General features: G+C 35.0%; 3 protein-coding genes across 3 annotated transcripts; 1 reads left to right on the top strand and 2 right to left on the bottom strand.

The window, feature by feature from the left end:
* Positions 1 to 306: 306 nt before the first annotated feature.
* On the bottom strand, positions 307 to 814 carry LOC133288266 (uncharacterized). Its single transcript, XM_061485985.1, has one exon. The coding sequence runs from the start codon at positions 760 to 762 to the stop codon at positions 421 to 423; it is 342 nt and encodes a 113-aa protein (XP_061341969.1). The 5' UTR covers positions 763 to 814; the 3' UTR covers positions 307 to 420.
* Positions 815 to 2,015: 1,201 nt separating this feature from the next.
* LOC133288227 (E3 ubiquitin-protein ligase Os04g0590900-like) lies at positions 2,016 to 2,468 on the top strand. The gene has a single exon (XM_061485945.1). The coding sequence runs from the start codon at positions 2,016 to 2,018 to the stop codon at positions 2,466 to 2,468; it is 453 nt and encodes a 150-aa protein (XP_061341929.1).
* Positions 2,469 to 18,501: 16,033 nt separating this feature from the next.
* On the bottom strand, positions 18,502 to 22,588 carry LOC133288221 (BTB/POZ domain-containing protein At1g21780-like). The gene is made up of 4 exons (XM_061485938.1): positions 22,290 to 22,588; positions 22,054 to 22,199; positions 19,699 to 19,814; positions 18,502 to 19,256 (listed from the first exon to the last, which is right to left on the bottom strand). The coding sequence occupies exons 1-4, from the start codon at positions 22,400 to 22,402 to the stop codon at positions 18,657 to 18,659; spliced, it is 975 nt and encodes a 324-aa protein (XP_061341922.1). The 5' UTR covers positions 22,403 to 22,588; the 3' UTR covers positions 18,502 to 18,656.
* Between the last annotated feature and the right edge of the window lie 391 nt (positions 22,589 to 22,979).

Genomic DNA, 22,979 nt, shown 5'->3' with positions numbered 1-22,979 from the left:
CACACCCCTAGTTACAATTTCACTTTCTTTCTTTCTTTTTTTTCTTAATTATGTTCATACTGAATGAGCCATTATAGAACTTACAATCTTTGTGGCATAGACATTACCAAATGGTCCACAGTTCAAAACAATTTTCCACATCCTAAATTCAACGTAACATTTGGTATATATAACACCCCTGAACCCCTAATTAAGACCCAAATTCTATAATTCATTCAAATATAAGCCCCAAACTATTTTCTATTTCAATAAGAAAATAAAAAATACATGATCACTATATAACAAAACAAGGTACAAAACCCCCAAAATAATCACATAACGATCACATTTTATTTCATTTATATAAAAACCCCTCCGACACAAACATATACATTTATTTTCAACAAACACCAATCAAAACCCCCTCAACAAGAAAATTCTTTATAGTTCCGAGCCGCAGAAAGGGCAGAATCTGAAGTCGGACTCCACCACCCGGTCGCAGAAGCGGCAGCGCAGGGCATCGGAGACAGCAGGAGGCAGAGGCGTTCCGGCGTCAGCGTTGGGCGGCAGGGAGTAAGACCGAGGAAACAAAAACTTACAATTGTCGCAATACAAGAGAGGCTCTTTACCGGGCCAACGCCACACGGGAACGAAGAAGAGCTTGAGAACCTTGTCGTACTCCACCATATCAGCGCGCGAACCACAGTTGATGCACCTGCCCACACCTGATTTCACCACCTGGCGCACCTGTTGCTCTAACCCTCCCACAAAGAAGAAGAACATGGCTAGTGTTCTCACTGCTGTTCTTTACTTTTCTTTCTCTGCAGTGATGCTGTTAAGGAAGCTTCGCTTTCTCTGGAGCTTTCTTGCGATTTCTGCGAAGTGGGCTTCTATGATATGGGCCTCTTGCCCTTTATCTTTCTGGGCCTTATGGCTGTACCTTCGTCCATTTATGTTTATTGTTTTTTGTAAATAATTGTTTATTTTACCTTGGGGAAAGTAGTACCAGTTATCTTTTATTTGAGAGCTTGCTAAGTATTATTTTATCCTGGGTTTAAATATTTTTATTCGAAAATTGTTTTGAGTTAAGATAATGAAAATAAAAGAGATAACTGCGGAGAGAGTTTTGATAAAAATGTAGATAAAATGTTTTTGAGATAGAAGAGGTTCAGAATTTTGAGTTTTCACAATTCAAAAGCATTGTCTTGTAAATTGTATGAAATATCAATATTTTTGCTATTAGATTCGATCGGGCGACAAAGATTTTGTGGGGATATAATGTAATTTTTGCTTTCCCTAAATATCATTTAAATTACTGTATTTAACCACATGCCGCATTTATTGCTCTGACTCTACTCCAAAGATATAGGCTATAATTTCGTGGATTTAGTGTATAAATTATTTAAGATTTGTTTCTTAAAAACACAAGATCGTCTGTAAATCATTTTAACAATGGAATATATTTATCTGAAGATAAAATAAAATTTTAAGAGATCATTTATAATAAAAATTTAAAATATTATCTTTAACTATATATTATGCTTGGTCCAGTGAACTTTCTTAATATCTCCGCCAAAAAGATAAGCAAATTGCCATTAATTAGTTACTTCTTCTTCTTTTGTTGCTTATCGATCTCGATCTCACTAAGAGCATAATTATCTTATTTTTAAATCTCTCTAAACCAATTTGAATCTCGAAGATTTTGCTATAATAAAACAGCACAATACTAAGAAAACAATGTTCACAATTCATTTCTTGTTTAGAGGCGTGAGTGTTAAAGCGCTTAGTTTTTACATCTTCGATTCATGGAGTCCTCTAATCACTTCCATATTGTTGAATCCTTTCAATATTTTATTCCACAAAACTTTCCTTTAGGCCAATACTTCTATATTAATTTTTACTGCGGAAACGTAATTTATCCCTCATCAAACCATGAAATACCCACCACAACCTCATTCCACGAGTCCTATTTGATTCCATGGAGCATCTTATGCGATTGCGATGAATTCAAAATCATAGACCCTCAAAGTCTTACTATGGAGTATTTGCATGACACTTTTTCCTCTGTTCCTATATCTTCCGAGTCCCTGGACTCAATTCTACCTGCTGTAGGTCGACGCGCAAGACATATGATCATCGGCAACATTGAAGGACGTGACATATTGCAAATGGATGTGATAGTTTGCATTGCCACTGGCCTTAGTGAGGAATATGACGAACATAATATTGATCAGCAGAGCGTGTCTATATCAACCCTTGCGAATTCCTTGGAAAAAGTCACAATCAATCACGATGCTTCTTCTAATTTGGATGATACATGTTCTATTTGTTTGGAGGAGTTGGGCGATGGATCAAATTCAAAGCTTGTCCGCACCAAATGCTCGCATGTTTTTCATGAAGATTGTCTTACCCAATGGCTTCGGTATTGTAACGCTCATCAATCCTACTCTTGTCTCTTGTGTCAGTGTCAAGTTACATATGTTGATTAAGTTTTCAAATTGTAGAGCAACTTTATTGTAAATTATGATAATCTTGATATTTTTCTTTAGTAATTGATTTTAAGAAAAAAATCTATAAAATCCATACTTTGAGTATTTCTTCAAAGAATGAGTTGGGGAGCATTCAAGAAAAAGGTTTGTAGTCTTTCAAAAGAAAAAGTCTTTTGAGCATTCAAGAGAAAAAGTGCATTGAGTATATTATGTGTATTTCTTCTTAAGGCGCATGATGAGTCTCTAATTAACTATGTATTAAGGGTTAATATGAGCATTAAATTAATTTAAAGTAATTAAAAGTTATGAGACTTATAATTAAATTGTCATTTTATTCTCAATTATATTCTCATAATTTTTTTTATATTTTGCAGTAAATTTCAGCTCAATAAAGAAATAAATTTGAGAGATCAAGTAGAGTTGCTTTTGATTTCTGAATTATTGAACATCTCTCAAAAAGTTCCCTAATTCGCTCCTTTTTGATTAATTCATGATCAAAAGAGAATTAAAAAGGATTAAACTTATAAATCAAATAAAATTTAAATGTGATAAAATTTGTTTTATTTTCTAGCCAGTTTCAAATGAGATAAGTATACCACACATTGCTGTCGTTTTTACTACTATCAAATTAATTTGAAATCAACTCTCTCAAAAAGTAAGTTGGTTATATGTTCAATTCCCATTTATATATAAAAAAAAACTCTCAAAAAGTTTCCTGATTCTAATTCATGATCATAAGAGCATAAAAAAGGATTAAACTTCTAAATCAAATCAATTTTTGTTTCTGCTAATTCATTTCATGTCGGTTAAAAAAAATGAAAGTGAAAAAAAGATAAAAATAAAGAAGTGGGAAACAAAAAATATCATAAAATTGTAAAAAAGAGTTTGGTTATATTTAATTTAAAGATATTCAAGTAAAGGATAGAAACATGCTCCCAATTGTCCTTCATGAGAGTGTTTTGAGTTTTATATTCTATCATCTCAGTAGTTTGATTTGTATATTGATATCTCAAAATGATTATTTCCGTTCAACCATAATATTATAATTTATTTATTTTTGGTAAACATATTATAATTTTAAATTGTTGAGTTTGATCCACATTATTATTTTGATAAGTAATGGTACATAGTTTCTTATTAGTATTAGTGAAAACTATGTATGTATTACGTTATGAAAATACTAGCTGTTTTTGGGAGCCATTGCTTCTTATTAAGTATATCTTTATGGGTTTAAATATTTTTATATTAAAAAGTTGTTCGCGTTAAGATAACGAAAATAAAAGAGATAATTGTGGGGAGAGTTTTGAATCTTTGATAAAAATCAAGAGATATAAAATAATTATAAAGTGGATTCTCTCATATATAATTTATGTGAGGACCATAATTATTAATGACTAAATCAATATCGTAGATTTTTTATTTTTTATCTTTCATCACCATTTATTTGACCATAAACGATAAAAATCCTCTTATATAATATAATCATGTTAAATAATTTATCGATCTATTCCCAAATAATTATCAAATAAAAGAGATTGAGAATTCACCACCTCCCGCACCTGTTGCTCTAACCATCCTATAAAAGAGAAGAGCATGGCTCTTGCCTCTATATTCTCGTGTCTCAGTTCATTGTTTAGAGTTTTTTTTTTTTCACCTTTCTTAATTGTCAAAGGGCCGTTAATATTGTAGCATTACTCATTCATGGATTCAACTCTTAGGTTCCGAGTTGATGAATCTCCCCAATATTCTATCCCAGAAGATAGTCCTTTATGCCAATGCTTTTACATTAAATTTCACTACACATTCATACATTATTCCTCCTCAACAATTGTATCGTCCTCAGCCGACGAATCCTATTTTATTCCTTGGAACATTATATATGATTGTGACGCATTTGAATCCTTAGACCCTAACAGCATTACTGCGGCCTATTTGCATCACACTTTTGCCACTGTTCCTATTTCTCCTCAGTAGTTTGACTTAATTTTATCTGCTATAGGTGAAAAGGCTAGGTATATGATGTGAGGCGGGTCTAGGGGAAGCCTGTGGCGGGGGACCACCACCAATGAGCTAAGTTACTCTAAGTACACCAAGTGAGTCCGACACCACATCTCAACCCAAAACCTTAAGACATTGGTTTTATGGGTCCTTCCACTTATATACTCTTCACTTAGCCCATTATCAACCAATGTGGGACTCATCACACTTGAATATCCCAACAATCTCCCCCTCAAGTGTGAAACCCAATCTTAATATGCTCCCCCTCCACCGATGAGGTAAGTTACTCCAAGTACACCAAGTGAGTCCGACACCACATCTCAACCCAAAACCTTAAGGCATTGGTTTTATAGGTCCTTCTGTTGTAAATAGTAATTATGTAGTCATTTATTAGTAATTATGTAGTCATTTATTTGTATTTATTTAGTTCGTTACTTGTATATTGGGTCAAGCCCATTAGGTCAAAATTAGGTCAAGAAGTCTCTATAAATAGAGACCCCTATGTACAGATTCAAATACAATTCAATAATATTTCAAATACCCTTTTCTTTCAAGTTGGTATCAGAGCTCTCGATCCAGAGGGCTCTGCTTTCGCAATTACCTCCGTTAAAACAGAAACCTTCTTTCTTAGCCTCTTCCCGCCATTAGGCGCCACCGGAAAAAATTTTCGGTGGACCTTTTGGACCAAAAGGACCAGTTTTCAAATCATTTTTCTCAAATCTATCAGCTTACGGACGTGTTATAATCATTTGACGACCGGATCTTCCTAAAACAACACAAGGTCGCTACTGTTCATCGCGTTTTGGACACTTTTCCGGCGACCTTTCAACTCCGACCGGCCACAGAAAGGTTCGAGACCGTCGGACGACCTCGCCTCAGAAATTTCAGCTCCGGCGGCCGCGGCACGTGCTCTCACGCGCCGCCACACTCCCGGCGAGTGAGGACCACTCGCAGACAACTCCACCGGCGCGTGGAGGCGCGTGGGACACTTTTTCCAACTCCGGCCAAAAAGTTTTCTGATCTTCTCCTCATCCTCTTTCTGGATCTGTGCTCCTCTCTTTGATCGGACATCGTTTGGTATTTATTTGTGATTTTTTGGCTTCTTAGAGTTTTTTTTTTTTAACCATTTTTTGTGCAGTATGGCCTCTTATCAAAGGAGTTCTTTTTTAAAATTTTATGATGGTACCTCTTCTAGACCTAAGAGAGATGACCGATGGTGTTCTTATTGTAAAAGAATAGGTCATATCAAGGATTTATGCTTTCGCCTTTATGGAAAGCAAACTGTCTTAGAGAAGATGGCAAGGATGCGTGGTCAAGCGCATTTTACTTCTTCTGAAATAACCCCTGCACCTAATGAGACCCAATCTGCATTTCGTCCAGATGAGTTGGAACGACTCCGAACCATTCTTGATTATCTGAGTAAGCCATCCGATATTAGTGCTTTGGCTATGACTGGTATGAGCTCTAAAACTCATTCTTTCATTTCTTCATGTAATGATTTTCAACATTCTTGGGTTGTTGATTCTGGTGCTACTGATCATATGGCTTGTTGTGCTGACTCCTTTATTTCTTATCATCCTACCATTGGAACTCATACAATATCCATAGCTGATGGCTCACATACATCAGTTGCGGGTTCTGGTGACATAAACTTACAACAGTCCTTACATCTTAAGGATGTTCTTCATGTTCCTAAACTCTCCACGAATCTTCTTTCTATTCACAAAATTACAAAAGATTTGAATTATACTGTAACCTTCTTCCCTACCCATTGTGTTTTTCAGGATCTCGCCACGGGGAAGACGATTGGTAGTGCTAAAGAGCAAGGTGGGCTGTACTATCTGGTGTCACAATTTCCCACAAATAAAGTAACAGATCACACCTTCATGTCTCATGGTCAATCAACTGCTGATTCTTTAATTTGGCTGCATCATAAGCGTTTGGGTCATCCTCCATTTCGTTTACTCAAATCTTTATTTCCGTCATTATTTTTGTTTAAGTCTGTTGAGTCTTTTCATTGTGATGTTTGTGAATTTGCTAAGCATCATCGTGTGTCTTTTCCTTCTAGTATTATTAAGAGTGTTGAACCTTTTGATCTTATTCATTCTGATGTTTGGGGTCCTTCTAAGGTCCCTCATTCTTCTGGAAATAAATGGTTTGTTTCTTTTATTGATGATTGCACTCGTGTAACTTGGGTTTACTTAATGCGTGAAAAGTCTGAGGTACCACAACTGCTCTTTCAATTTTATAAAATGATTGAGACTCAATTTTGTAAAAAAATCAAAAGACTAAGGACAGATAATGGTACTGAATATGTCAATCACTCTTTTTCTCAATTTATACAAAATCAAGGTATAATTCATGAACTTACTTGTGTAGACACCCCTCAACAAAATGGGGTTGCTGAAAGGAAAAATCGTCACCTTCTTGAAGTTGCTCGTGCCTTACTGTTTCAAACACATGTACCCAAATGCTATTGGGGAGATGCCATTCTTACTGCAGCGTTCTTGATCAATCGTCTACCCACTCGGGTTCTCGATCATGTAAGTCTTATTCACTCCATGACTTCTTTTTTTTCCTTCTGTTCCAACTTTGCAAAGTCTTCCTCCTCGAGTGTTTGGGTGTGTTGTCTTTGTTCATATTCATAAACAGCATCGCAGTAAGTTGGATCCTAGGGCTCTTAAATGTGTCTTCCTTGGATATGCTCCTGATAAGAAGGGCTATAAGTGCTATCACCCTGGAAGTCGGAAATTTTTTGTTTCTATGGATGTTACATTTCAGGAATCTGAGTCCTTTTTCCAAGGTCCTCATCTTCAGGGGGAGAATAATTCACCAGAAGACTCATCACCTTCCTTCTTTGAAACTTCGGTGTCTACTCATTCACCTGTGTCAGTGTATCCTCCTCTTGTGTTTGTTCCTCCTGTGTCTGATCCTCTTGTGAGTAATCCTCCTGTGACTGATTCTCCTGTGATTGATACATCAAGTACACCAGAGATACGGAAGGTTATGACACCTGAAAGAAGGAAACAACCCACATTGTCTCAGCAACAACCTCAATTGTCTGAACCACTGGTAAGTCTTGAATCTCATATTTCTGATCATGATGTTAATACTTCTGATGACTTACCCATTAATACTGATTCTGATGATTTACCCATTGCTCTTAGAAAAGGAAAAAGAGCTTGTCCCAAGAAATCTTGTCCTTCATGTCCCTCTCTTGTACTCAATACCCTATCTCCCATTTTGTTTCCTCTGCTAATCTGTCTGTGCAGCACAAAAGCTTTGTTTCAGCACTAGACTCTATTGCAATCCCAAAATCAGTACATGAAGCCTTGAAAGATGGGAATTGGGCTCAAGCCATGCAAGAGGAGATGAATGCATTGGAGAAAAATAAAACATGGGAGGTTATTGATAGACCTACTGGAAAGAAAGCAGTAGGGTGCAGATGAGTTTATGCCCTGAAATATAATTCTGATGGAACTCTTGAGAGATACAAAGCTCGATTAGTTGCCAAAGGTTACTCTCAAACCTATGGCATTGATTATGAAGAAACATTTGCTCCAGTTGCAAAGATGAATACGGTGAGAGTTTTGTTATCCCTTGTTGCCCATTACAATTGGGATATAAACCAATTTGATGTGAAGAATGCTTTCCTCAATGGTGAGTTAGAAGAAGAAGTCTACATGGAAATTCTGCCTGGTTTTGATTTTGTGAAGGGAGAAAATAAAGTTTGTAAATTAAAAAAGGCCTTGTATGGATTGAAGCAGTCACCTCGTGCCTGGTTTGGAAAGTTTACTAAGGTTATGATGACCTTAGGATATAAACAAAGTCAAGGAGATCACACTCTTTTTTTCAAGCACTCCCAAAATGGGAAGCTTACTGTGCTCCTTGTATATGTTGATGATATTATTATCACAGGTGATGATTTTGTGGAGAGACAGATTCTGCAAACACGGCTTGCCTCTGAAGTCAAAGAAGCAGGAAAGCTCGGGTGTAAACCCTCTAATACTCCTATTGAGCAGAATCACAAGATGAGCTATGAAGAGGAGAGTCCTCCAGTTGATAAAGGACAATATCAACGGCTAGTTGGGAAATTGATATATTTGGCCCATACTAGACCAGCCTTAGCTTATGTTGTTAGTGTTGTCAGTCAGTTTATGCACGATCCAAAGGAGAAACATATGCAGGCAGTAGAGAGAATTCTTCAGTATCTGAAAGGTACTCCTGGTAAAGGGTTGTTATTCCGACGTGATGGAAATCTATCTTTAGAAGTCTACACAGATGCTGATTATACTGGATCCGTGACTGACCGTCGTTCTACCACTGGTTATTGCATGCTTCTTTGTGGTAACTTGGTGACATGGAGAAGTAAGAAACAAGATGTGGTCGCCAGATCAAGTGCAGAAGCTGAATTTCGAGCTATGGCTCAAGGCATTTGTGAGTTACTGTGGCTGAAAATTGTACTTGATGATCTAAAAATAAAATGTGAGGGACCTATGAAGCTGCTATGTGATAATAAGTCCGTTATTTGTATAGCTCATAATCCAGTTCAACATGATCGGACTAAACATATTGAGGTCAACCGCCATTTCATCAAAGAGAAACTTGATAGCGGGTTGATTACCACTCCATACATTCCCACTGGGCGTCAATTAGCTGATCTATTGACAAAGGGGCTTCCTTCAGATAGATTTCAAGAACTTGCTAGCAAGCTGGGAATGATAAATATCTATTCCTCAGCTTGAGGGGGAGTGTTGTAAATAGTAATTATGTAGTCATTTATTAGTAATTATGTAGTCATTTATTAGTAATTATGTAGTCATTTATTTGTATTTATTTAGTCCGTTACTTGTATATTGGGCCAAGCCCATTAGGTCAAAATTAGGTCAAGAAGTCTCTATAAATAGAGACCCATATGTACAGATTCAAATACAATTCAATAATATTTCAAATACCCTTTTCTTTCAAGTCCTTCCACTTATATACTCTTCACTTAGCCAATTATCAACCAATGTGGGACTCATCACACTTGAATATCCCAACAATATCCCCCTCAAGTGTGAAACCCAATCTTGATATGCTCTCCCTCAACCGAGTACCCTAGAGGCTCAAGTACTCAACCCGCCTCTAGCCAAACACATGGCTAGCTCGAGCACAACCCGGCTCTGATACCACTGTCAGGCGGGTCCAGGGGGAAGCCCGTGGCGGGGGACCACCACCAATAGGCTAAGGCTACACCAACCGTAGCAAGTGAATCCGACACCATATTTCAACCCAAAACCTTAAGGCATTGGGTTCATGGGTCTCTTCCACTTATATACTCTTCACTTAGCTCATTACCAATCAATGTGGGAATCATCACACTTGAATATCCCAACATATGATCGACCACAACCACGAAGGACGTCACATATTGGAGATGGATGTGACGATTGGCCTTGTAGATATTGATCACCATCAAGTGTTTATAGAAACCATTGTGAATTCGTTGGAAAAAGTTGAAATCAATCAAGATGCTGCTTCTAATTTGGATGATAAATGTGCAATTTGTTTTGAAGAGTTGTGTGGTGGATCAGAGTCAAAGCTTGTTCGCACCAAATGCTTGCATATTTTTCATGAAGATTGTATTTCTAAATGGCTTCGCCATTATGATACAAATCATCAATCCTATTCTTGCCCCTTGTGTCGTTGCAAAATTACATCTTGATTAGCTTTTCAACTTAATTATATGGACAACTTCATTGTCAATTGTATCAAACTATCCTTGTGTATATTTTTTTTGATACTCATTATATATGTTGCTCAATGTTTCATGGGATTAATTATCATGGAACATATTAGATGGGAGTGCTATGAATTTTTATATTATTTTGTTACAAACGTTATGAAAGTTTTTGGTATAGATAATATCCACAAAAAAAAAAGTTTTTGGTATAGTTAAAATGATTATTCCATTCTTAATTTAATATTTTACTTTTTGTTAAAGGAAAACATATTATATAATATTCTTGATTTTTTTTTTATTTTTTTTCTTGGTGTGGATATTCTTGATTTTTAATTTTCCCTTTCTGTTGGTTTATTCTAATATATACAGTATTTTTAGTGTTTTATTCTATCATTGCACTAGTTTGATTAGCATGCTAATGTTTTAAAATTATTAATTTTTATTCAATATTGTTTTTTTGTTCAATTTTGACATTATAATTTTGAATATTTGAGTTTGATCCAATGAAAATAAAAGAGAAAATTGTGGAGAGGGTTGTGCTAAAAAGTAATGTAGATAAAATAATGGGCTATGCTTTTCTCATGTTACATGAGATAACATTGTCTCATGTAGAGACATAATTAGGTGGGTCCCATAACTAAAAAAAAGAAGAAAAAAGAAAGAAATGTTGGCTCGGATTTCGATGGATGTGTAACATGAGATAAGCTTTTTTATGTAACATGAGAAAACTATTTCTCTAAAATAATTATATGAGATTGAGCACTTTAATTTTAATTTGAATTTCAACAAGTATCGTCCCCTACGAAAAGTTTAGTATATAGGGTGGACATCTACATCGATGGTATTTGGGAAGATGGCTACTGGAGAAAAAATAGTGAGAACTCTGGAGAAAAATCCCAACGAAGATGAGGAGGATGCTAGAGCCAGAAGTGTTAAAAAGCCTAAGGGCGTTGATGGGGTGGATGATACCAACATGGACGATGAAATGATAGAAAAGGAGTCAGGATTGGAAAATGAAGCCACGATGGAACAAAAAGCAAGATGCTTTGAACATTAAGGGGAATGCAGTTGGCAAAGGAAGGAAGGTTGTTTCATACATGGACAAGGTGTTGTGTCTGAACGGAGGGGGAAATGAGTCACATTTTGAGGAAGGGGACTGGATGGCATACAAAGAAGGGAAGAAGAAGAAGAGGAAGACATGTCTGATGAGAGTGTTCTAGGAAAGGATGACGACCCCCTATGCTCGAAATATGTTTTTTCAAGAAAACAAATACAATGAGGACTGCAAGAAGCGGAGGAATGCTTTGATAATCAAGCTCATGGGAAAGAAATTGGCCTCACAGTACCTGATGGTGAGACTGCAAAAACTTCAGAGTCTGGTGGGGTCTTACAAACCAATTGATTTGGACAATGGACATCTGCTCCTCAAGTTTAAGGAAGAAAAGGATTATCTTCATGTACTACACAAAGGAATGTGGATTGTGGTTGATCATTACATCATTGTTCAGAGATAGAGGCCATTTTTTGACCTATATAATGAGCAGGTCAAGAAACTCGTGGTATAGTTGAGGATTCCAGGTCCACCAACGGAGTTCTATACAACACAACACCTATATATGGAGGATAGAGAATATGATGGGGAGAACCCTTAAGTTGGACAAGACCTCCTTAAGAAAGATAGAAGGAGTGGATGGGGAATTCAGAGAAGGCTAGGTTTGCGCGTATTTGTGTGGAAGTAGATTTAAGGAGGATCTTTGTATCGCACATCAAAACCTGGGACTTTATCCAGAAAGAATTCATCTACTTAAATTTTGGGTACGAGGGTTTGCATAAGTTGCGATCACGGCAATTACACCGGTCGTACAAATAATATAGTGAAAAAGAGTGAGGTTGTCGTTCCCACGAGGATTGATGTATAAGCACTAACTTATCCACATGACTAAAGTTGGATCGATCTTTAAGGTTTCTTAAGAATATTTCAAATTAATTAAAATAGAATTATAAAACTAACAAGAACAATAATCAAGAACGAGTTAAAACCAAATAAAGCAAGCGTAACTAGGGTGTTGATTTTCCCAACTTATTCCTAATAAATCTATCCTTTCCTATAACTGATATTTAAGAACATGTTATTGACGATTCTTTCTAAATTAATTAAACTTCAATCTCTTGGTAATTTAACTAAAATCCTTTCCAGCGGCAATGAGTGCCGCAACCCCCGTTGGGGCACTCACGATTGTGCCAAGTGGAACAATCCCATTACCATAGGTAGTCCTGTTACTGTAAAATTTTGAAGGCTATAACTTTTGACTCGGGTATTCAAATCAGATGATTTTTTTTATTTCACATAACTTTTCAAGATCTATGCAATGACACCTCATTTGACGTATTTTATCGCTCACAAATATAATTCAAATTTGTAAGAATGGTACCACAATCACAAGAGTTTTTAAATCCAGAAGCATATGCTAGGATAATAACATATGATGTTTGTTAAATTTTGGCGGGAAGAGGTAGAAATCCTTGATTTGTTTAGCTTAATTTTCAAATCAGTTTTGTTGAGATTTTAATTAATTAAATTTATGTCTGTTAGAGTTGCAGCAGCACCTGTACGAGACAATAGTTAATTTCAAATTTTGTTTTTGTGAAAAAAAGAAACGAAGAAAAATTGGGAGCAAAAATGGAGAACCTTAGCAGTAGGAAAATAAGGAACAAAGCAGGGATAGACAATAGCTTTAAAGGCATCAAACATGGCCAGTATGTTATCGTCTATCCCTGCTTTGTTTTTGTGTAGAAAATACAACAAAGAAAAAGTGGGAGAAATAATGGAGAACCCTAGCAGTAGAAAAGAAGGAACGAAGCAGGAATAGACGATAGCTTCGGAGGCATCAAGCATGGACATCATATTATTGTTTTGTCTCTGCTCTATTTTTGTGAAGAAAAGAAAACAAAGAAAAAGTGAGAACAATAATGAAGAACCCTAGCACTAGGGATAGAAGGAAAAGAGCAGGGATGACGATAGCTTCAGAGGCATCAAGCATGGCCAACATGTTATCGTAGTCTTTTTCTTGTGATTGTGGTACCATTGTTATAAATTTAAACTATGTTTGTGAGAGGTAAAATATGTCAAGTCATGTGTCTTGCATAGATCTCGAAAAGTTATGTGAAATCAAATAAAAAGATCATGTGATTTGGATACTGAGTCAAAAGTTATGTGTCTTGCCTATGGTAACGAGATTGTTGGCATAACCGTGTGAGTGACCAAGGGGGGTCGCGGCACTCAGTGCCGCTGGGACTCCCCCACAGCACTAAAAGACCTTCATTAATTAATAACGGGAATTGAAAAACAAATAGGGTGTTTGGTAGAAGAAGAAAAAATTTACCAAGGAAATAAAATTACTGGGAAAATAGTGTAAAAAGTGGAAAAATGATTTTTCTGGAAAAGTTAAAAAAAAGTTGTTTGGTAGACTAAAATATTATCGAGAAAATTTTGGTGTAAAATTGCTACAAGTTTGAATTTGTTGGAAAAATCAAAATACCCAAGTAGGTATTTTCCTTCATTTTTATACTACAAAAATTTTCCCATCAAAATTTTTTCCTAGAAAAATTTTTCCTACTCCGTACCAAACATGGTCATTTGTGAATCCTATATATTACTTTACTAACATTCTCAAAAAAAAAAAAAAAAAAAAATCCTCCTACCAAACATCACAATATATAAGAAAATATGGCAAAGAGCCCTATTAAACTTGGTTGTGCAGATTGGGATTTGCATGAGTCACCGAGGGAATGTGCGGACCCATTAAGAAAGGGATAAAATACGTGTGTCTTGCCCGAGATTATGTTGTGCGTTGTAGTTGTTTTTATAATTCCATTAGTCTTAAAAAAAAAAAATGTATCGTCCCCTCAACTGGAATTTGCTTTTAAACAGTTAAAGAGAATATGTATCGTCCCCTAAAATGTATCCCTTAAAGAATGAGTAGCTACAGGGCCTTATCAAATATCCCGTGGTAGAAAGTGCATTGAAAAAATAGTTATTAAATTATTCAAAACACGTTTTAAGTCTTAAATTTTAAATATCAAATCACGTCAAATTTAATGTTTTTTCTTTTTTTCAGAATAAGTTATAATTAAATCTGTTGCTTCATCTGCATTTTGATTTGGTTGTAATATATTAAATGTTAAATTGTTATTTCTTTAAAGAGTTCGTTTTTTCTACAGTTAATGCAGATAAATTATCTACAATAAGTTCAATACGACGTTGTTTTGGACAGAAATCATGATATTGTTATAATTTTAATTTATTTCAGGATTATTATAGTCTTTATAATTATATTTTTTAATTATTTAATCTCAAAACAACGTCATTTTAAGAGTAAATATAAAAAATTTATCTGCAGTTACTGCAGAAATATTTTTCCTTTCTTTGAATATATCAATCATGTTCAATGGATCATAATTCTGTTATTCCAAAGTTCTGTACGTAATCAATCCGTTGATGGTTTAATTCATACACAATGAAATAAATATATGTAACGACAATGATATTTGATTTCGAACTGCAATAGAAATTAACATAAAATTGTTTATGGGTTTAAATATTTTTATTTTTATTTGGTTATGATAATATGAAAGTAAAATGGATAATTATGGGGAGAGTTTTGATAAGAATGTAGATAAAATAATCATAAGATCATAGATGAGATTGAGAACTTTGAGTTTTCACAAGCATTATCTTGTAAATTTTATGAAATATCATTATTATTATTTTTGCAATTAGATTCGATTGGGGGCGAAGATTTTGTGATGAGCATCCGAGAATTGAAAATAATAATAATAATAATAATAATAATATTTTTTAAATTATAAATTGCTTATCTATAGAAAACTGCCCGTTTACCTGATTTTGACCAAGTCAAGACAGTCCAGCTATATAAAACAAAATATAACTGTGATTGATGTATATACATATACTCTGGATTATAATTTATGAGCGATTAAACCTTTTTCAAATTCTAATCAAATGCTAATTTTTAGAAAAATAAAAAATAAAATTTCTCAATGATATAATTATCATAAAATTCTTAAACTATCAAATAAGATAACGTGCTTATCTAAAGATAGATTAAAATTTAAATCACTGATCCATTAATACGTGATCAAATCTGTTCCTTTCGTATTAATTTCTTATCCCAAGTAGAATTAAGAGTTATCTAATATTTTTGAAGTAATTTTCCTAGAATAATCCTAACTATTGAAACTGATGGGGTGTATTGGATTAAAATTTTAAAGATTTTAATAGATTGTTTTTGGACAAAAGAATCCATTAATATTCAATTAGGATTTCAAAAGATTGAAAAAAATAATGTAGTATTCAATTAGGATTTTAAAAGATTATTTGATAGTATTCAATCAGAATTTTAAATAAAAGAAAAATAATCTTGGTATTCAAAATCTCATGATTTTAGTGGGTTTTATATTGATATGGATTTCGTAAGACTTTTTATTGAGAAATATAAATAGAATATCTCTCTTACAATTTCAAGAATAACAAATCTTTAAGCGATTTTCATCATAAAACAACTCAGAAACAACAACCCAACAAGATAATATCTTTGATGTCACTATAATTTTAGATAATCTTTTAAAATCTATAAGATTTTTTATCTCAAAAATAATCTTTTCAAATCTTAATCCAATACACTTCTAGATATCATTCTAATTGAGAAATCTTTGGCAGAATCCGCGATAGATGAATCAATATAAAATCAAGAAAAGCATTCTAACTAAACAATTCTTGAAAAAGTTTCACATTTAGAAACACAACTCGTAAGCCAGTTTTCTCACCTTCATTATTCTTGTGACAGTAAATTGATAAGCACTCATCCATGGCATCCCCTCTACGGTTCTATACCATCAAAGTTGAAGAGCCAACCCAATATTCCATACCACAAGACCCTTGTTTATTCGAATGTTTCTACGTTAATTTTAACTACACCCACTCTATAAACTCTGAAATACCCACCACAACCGTGTTCAACCAGACTTTCTTGATTCCCCAAAATATTTTATGTGATTGTGATGATTTCGAAATCATAGACCAAGATAGTCTTACTAATAACTATTTGCGTGAAACTTTTTCGTCTGTGCCTATTTCTACTGAGATCATGGACTCAATTCTACTTCGAATGGGTGAATGCGCTAGGGATATGATGGAGCACAACTATGAAGAACGTCAAGCGTTAGAGATGAATGTGATGGTTAACCTTTCCACAAGATCCAGTGAAGTTGATATGGCACCACTTGTGAGTTCGTTAAAGAAAGTTAGAGTTGACGATGATGTTTTCTCTTATTCGAAGGAACGATGTGCATTTTGTTTGGAAGAGTTTTGCAATGGATCGGAGTCAAAGCAAGTTCGAACCAAGTGCTTGCATGTTTTCCATGAAGATGATATTGTCCAATGGTTCCAACATTGTTACAATCAATCCTACACTTGCCCATTGTGTCGTTCCCAAATTTCATGTTGATTTATTTTTTAAATAATATTAAAATGTCATAGTGAATTCTGTCAAAATTATGTCAGACGATGATCGTAACACTGGAAGAGCGTATTGCAGTATTGCATAGTCTCTGTTTCTTTGAATTAGTGTTGCAATCTTTACATAGGGTATGTTTTTCTTTCATGTTTTTTTTTTTTTTTTTCTTCTTGCCATGTAATGTGCATTTTTCAATTTTCACAACAACGGGAACTTGGCTTATAAAGATTTCAGTTCAACTAGATTCAGAGAGGCCTTTGCTTTTCTCCAATTGGCTCTGTTTTTGCTTTAGAATTCAGAATTTTTCTTTAACAGCAGGGAAAAGAGTTTTATCTCTTCCTTAGTCAAAATGGTAATTCACCAGTGTGGGTTTTAATTATTATGTCAAATTTCATCATGTTCACCCCACAGGGAGCACGCTAAACCCATACCAACTCCTTTGTACAGTGGACAACATCGCGTAGGGAGTATATTGTGAAGTACCCGCCACACAAAATTATTGGATTTCAATTGTGTTATAAAGTTTATAATGTTAATTTTAATTTTAGTTAATGTTACTTTAGACAACTTTGTCTAATGTGCATTGAAATGACGTCGTTTTTGGTTGAAAAATTAAAAAATTAAAATAATAAAGACTATTATAACCATAAAATAAATTAAAATTATAAAAATACCATGATTTCCGACCCAAAACGACGTCGTTTCGTTGAACATTAGATATTTAAAAAAACACAAACCCTTAGTTAATACTTTAATTTTGATGTAATGTTAGTATAAAAAGTTTACACTTGCAGCCTTTAATGAAAACCTAGTTTTATTCAGGCAAAATCCAAAGAAGCTTAGGCCCAACAAAATCACGAAGTCTAAGAACAGAGCTACATAAAGACTTGAAGGAGATTTACAATGGAAAACATGAGTAATTATTCATTCTGTTTGAGAAATATATGGTGGCAACGGAAATATAAGAATGAGCTGAATCCGGAGGCAATAAGAATATTCGACTATCCTAACTCAGCTCAAAAGCATATCCCGAAACCTTCACCACCATTCTCATCTTAAAAATCTTAAGTGAAGCACTTGCTCAGTAGCTTTCTATGATGAAAGTGTCTTTTCTCTACGCTGTTGTTTTATTGTATTTACTTCTGTTGAGAAATATAGTCCCACATTGGTTGTATGAGCAACTAATGTGAGGTTTATAAGGCCTTAGGCACTCCCACCATTTGAGCTTGTTTTTGGGGTGGTGTATCCCAAGGTTCTTTACATGATGCAACAGGCTCAGCCTACCTGTGCTAAGAAATTCCACAAGAAAAAATCGGGGACAGCGAGGTTCGAACCCGGTACACCGGGACTCTGATACCATGTAAAGAATCTTGGGATACACCATCCCAAAAGCTAGCTCGAAGGGTGGAAGTGCCCAAGGCCGGTTCGAACGCGGTACACCGGGACTCTGATACCATATAAAGAATCTTGGGATACACCACCCCAAAAGCTAGTTCGAAGGGTGTGGGTACCCAAGGCCTTATAAACCCCCACATTAGTTGCACATACAACTAATGTGGAACTATATATCTCAACAACTTCTTTGGATGATGCCAAAAAGGAGATAACTATATTGTTTTGCAAATTTTATACGGGCAAAAAATAAGTATATTGAAAATCTTTTTTGGAAATGAAAAGTGAGGAGATAACAAAAAAGCACTTGATTTAACAAGAAAGCAGAGGTAGAATAACCAATCAAAATCAACATGACATTATCTACAGAATAATGTGCTCCCTCATTTGACATTTTAACCACTAGGTTGTTGAAGAGCTCAGATTGGTATTATATACAGAATAATATAATATAGTAGTAAAATGTAAAAACATTTTAACCACAAGGATCCATCATTTGTAAGATACAAGGGTACCAAGAAGAGTTCCAGGGTTAACCTATTTCCAAATTGTAAGCACCTCCTGAAACATCTCCAGCATTAGCTCCCTATCTGCATGACGGAAAAACGTATTTATCTCATCTCTAACATCATATATCTTACCAAAATCAAATAAGAACGTGAAGCATCCTTTTTTTAACTTGTTCAACTGGTAAAGCCAAGCCTCATTAAGCCTCTCCAGAACATTCCCTGAATTAAGATCTTCCAGTAGGCTATCCTCACAGGCTTCTTTGAGATCACCAATTTCATATTTATTGGCTGCTCTAAGCAATGCAAGCCTGTGCTTCCAGAAATCTTCTTGTTTTATTGTGCCGTACAAGTAACTCAGGAAGGCCATGCAGGATTCTTGTGACATGTCTTCTATGTGGATTGTCGATGACTCTTTTGCCTCCCCGTTGAGATGAAACAAGCCCTGGAAGATAGGAGAACTTGCAGACAAAACTGCCTTATGTGCTCTCAGTGTGTCATGTGCAGTGATAATGGTGAGATCAGCATGTATAGCATCATCAAGCATGCGAGAGAGGCATCGAAGAGTGCTTTGAGCTGCCACTGATTGCAGTTTTCCATCAGATGGCCATATAGAACAGGCTTCTCTACCCTGAATTTCAAAAGAAAAGATCAAAGGTTAAGAAGCAACAATCTAAAACTAATTCAGAGGTTTCTTGGGGGCAAATAAAGCCATCAGATAAAGAATATGATATGCTTCTAAGAAAGCAACTCATACCAATATTTTATAAACAGATTGGTAGTTAGAGGGGGAAAAACACCATTATATTTCTAGGTAAATTGAGAGCGAGCAATGATAAAACTGCTCCTTTATGACTGAAAAGTCACGGGTTCAAATCTGAAAAATAGTCTCTTTGCAAATATTTAAGGGTAAGGCTATGTATAAAGATTGTCGAGGTTTTTTTTTTTTGGGTGTGTGTGTTGTGTGTGGGGGGTTGGGGGTGGGGTGTTATATTTACAAGTAAATTATATAATTATCTATTTACATGAATATCATATTAATAAAGTAATGATTGTAAAATTTAGGGACTCACATTCAGAGGGCATGTTTTCAGGTCAAGAAATTCGACATCAATAATGAAGCGTCCAAGGAATGCAGTATCCACAGGCCAGACAAAGTCATCGCATGTCCTAAGCACCTTTTCATAAACTACAGCATTACAAGCACATATAAGTAAAGCACAACCTGAGTCAGCATTTCATGATACAATCTTGAAATTGATACAGGCTAATGCAGTTTCAAACTTGTTGGCAGCCAATTTGAGGCGGTGACGCAAAATTAGCCCTATTTCTTGTTGGTAAATATAAGAAGTGATGAGTGTGAGTGTGTACAACAGCAGATGCCAAAAAATCGAAGTCAGAGCACAAGAAGTTCAGGTATAAAGGAAAACCCTGATGATCAAATAAGCAAAAACTGGGAAGTAAACTTCAAGCCTGGGTTACTAACTTCAATTTATGGGGGAGATAGACAAAAAAAACTTCCTTTAAACAACCTGAGAAAAAATTTCAAGAGAGATTTCTGTGAATTGCTTGAGAATTTGCCCTTAGCATACTGATATTTATATACATGGAAAAATAAATACAACTTATATTTACAAGAATAATAAATAATTGGACTATTTTCTATAATCCTAATGATTGGAAAGCTTCATAACTTCCTATTGTTTACAAAGCTATAATAACTACTGTTATCATTTCCATCATGAGCCAAAGGCCAACTTACTCAAGATGGGGTAAAAATAAATAAAAATAAAGAGGATAAGATATTTCATCACTGAAATCAATTCTCTGCTGCAGGATTTTTATCATGATTATTTGTTGCATTTCAGGTCAGGTAAGCCCTTACAAAGAAAAAGGTTTGTGCTTAGTAACTACATACAATATGATTGTAATACAACATGAAAATTCTGCAACTGTGACAGGCAATTAAATGTGCAAGAAATAATTTTTCAAGGCTTCTAGCACAACTCCGAGTAACCAATCCCTTCTCTTCCAATGAGCTGCTAATGATTATGATTTAACCCCAAATGTTATATGAAGTCTACATAGCATTTTAAAGTCACAATATTCTTATTGTTAGTCACGACTATCCAAAATATACAAAGTTTCATAGCACCATGGATGGTTAAATATCTTACAAATATTCTGTTACCTATTATGAATTCTGAACAAGCAGTTCTTTACATGCTTACTCTAGAACAGTCATTATGGTTATATGGAAATTACTAATGCCAGCAAAATGTATTTGGAGTATGAAATGTCTAATGAATAATGATCATATGTTGTGTTTATTAATTTATGTACTTTAAAGGTTTCTACATATTTCCTGATGCGGAAATTTGAATGCTGTAAAGAACAAAACAACAATATGGCTAACAGCTATTTTTTTTGTAGATCTTGTGACCTCCCTACTTTTATAATAACTCTGTCTATTTTTCAAGCCACTGATCTCTCTTGTTGGAACTGTTTCCTAATATGTTGTCCAGATAGCCCACTCTTCATTACCAAATAACTCATACTCTGAATAAAGAATTATAGTAGTTTAATCTTATTCAAAAATAACCACACTACTCTTTTAACCATTTCTCACTCACTGTCTCTCGCTGTCTATGATAGCAAAGTGATAGACCCAGCAGAAGAAGCCCAACACGGGAACACAAGGCCTAAGATAGGGATGGTTATGTTTAGACTTGATTAAACACATAGAATATAGGAGAGGGAGAATAGCTTTGTCATGTGTGGCAGGATGTATTACTTGAGTACTGAGATGATGCAGTAATTTGTTAAGAGTTTCCTGAATTCCTGGGTCACCTGGAATATTCTGTAACTTAATATAAAAATCTCATGACAGTGAAAGAAGATGCAGGCAGAAAGTATTGCCCAAAATTGCTACCTCTTCTCTGTTGAAGGTTCTCCTTTCTCTTTGCTTCTAACTAAGGAGCCTATTCTTATTCTTAACCCCATTTTCTTTTGGAGACCCTTTGGGATGTATTCCTTAATAGTAGCCACATAACATAGTAATTAGTAATGACTAATGAAAATCAAAAACTAAAATCTTAGCCTCCAATTAGAGTCTCCATCAAATGCTCTATCCTATCTTCACACAATTAATATCCCAAAGCTCTGTCACTTTCAATCACAACTCACAGACGGACACACATGGATCGATTCAAAGGAATTGGGATCATATAATTTTACATGATTAATTAAAGTCCCAATCACAAAATATTAACAAAATAAAAACAAAAAAAAAAAAAAACACACCATTCCCCTAAACAAACAAATGAACATACCAACCACACAAAACAGCAAGATTAAGTTTTGACAACACCCAATAAGGCAACTAGTTTTACATAAGAAGAAGAAGAAGAAGGGGTATCGATGCAGACCAGGAGAAATGTAAAATTTGCGAGGAGAGCCAGCACTAGACACTCGGAGAATGAAGCGAGCAACAGGTGGCTGTTCCTTAGAAACCCGCGACGGTTCTGGAAAAAGGTGTATGTAGAGGTACCTGTTTCTCTCTATGGACAAATACCTATATATATATATACCGATACAACGTTTCAAGCTCAAATTACAACGCAGATATAGATGAACGGAGCATAGCATAGAGGCACATGCATACCAGTTCCAGATTCCAAGCCTGAAAGGTTCGGATTTTTTGTAGGAACAGGGTCCGAAGTTGTCGATTTTCCATTGGGCTAATCTGGCAATCGTCTCTACCTTTGAATCCGCCATGTTTATATGTGTTCGGAAATTCCGAAGACCAAACAACACAGATGCACGCACGAACGAACGACCAAAGTTGGAATTTGTCTAAAGTATCTTTGACCGATGTACTATCACTATTAACTGAAATTAAGTCCATGGTTGGTTGGCTTTAATTGCTCGAGAATAGTGTTTATTATGTATTTGCGTACACGATTTCAGTAAATTTTATTATTATTTCTTACGGCGCGGTGATAAGAATATTTTCTTTCGGTGAATTTTTATAAAATAACAAAAAAATACAAGTTATGAGATAAAAATGAAACTTATTAGAGTAAAGTTATTATATTTCTTCCGCATGTTCCCAACTCACCACCTCATCATTTGCGTAGATCATTGTCGTAGTCTTCTTCTTCCTCTTAAGATTCATGGTGGTCGTCGAGATCCTCGGTGAAAACTGCTTCGCTTATGCCCCACGCCATTTTGTTTATTCACCTTATTGTTTAATTTAATAATATTTTATTAGCTTTTTATTGAAAATCTTTTTTCAATAATAGAAAATGTTCTGGAGTGAACATTAATTGTCTAGCCGGATAGCTAGTATTTG

The sequence above is a fragment of the Gastrolobium bilobum genome, unplaced genomic scaffold, assembly GCF_033153095.1.
Source record: "Gastrolobium bilobum isolate Gb01-03AN ecotype WA unplaced genomic scaffold, APGP_CSIRO_Gbil_v1 utg776, whole genome shotgun sequence".
NCBI lineage: Eukaryota > Viridiplantae > Streptophyta > Magnoliopsida > Fabales > Fabaceae > Gastrolobium > Gastrolobium bilobum.
The sequence above is the reverse complement of the archived record's forward strand: the minus strand, read 5'-3'. Positions and strand labels throughout refer to the sequence as shown.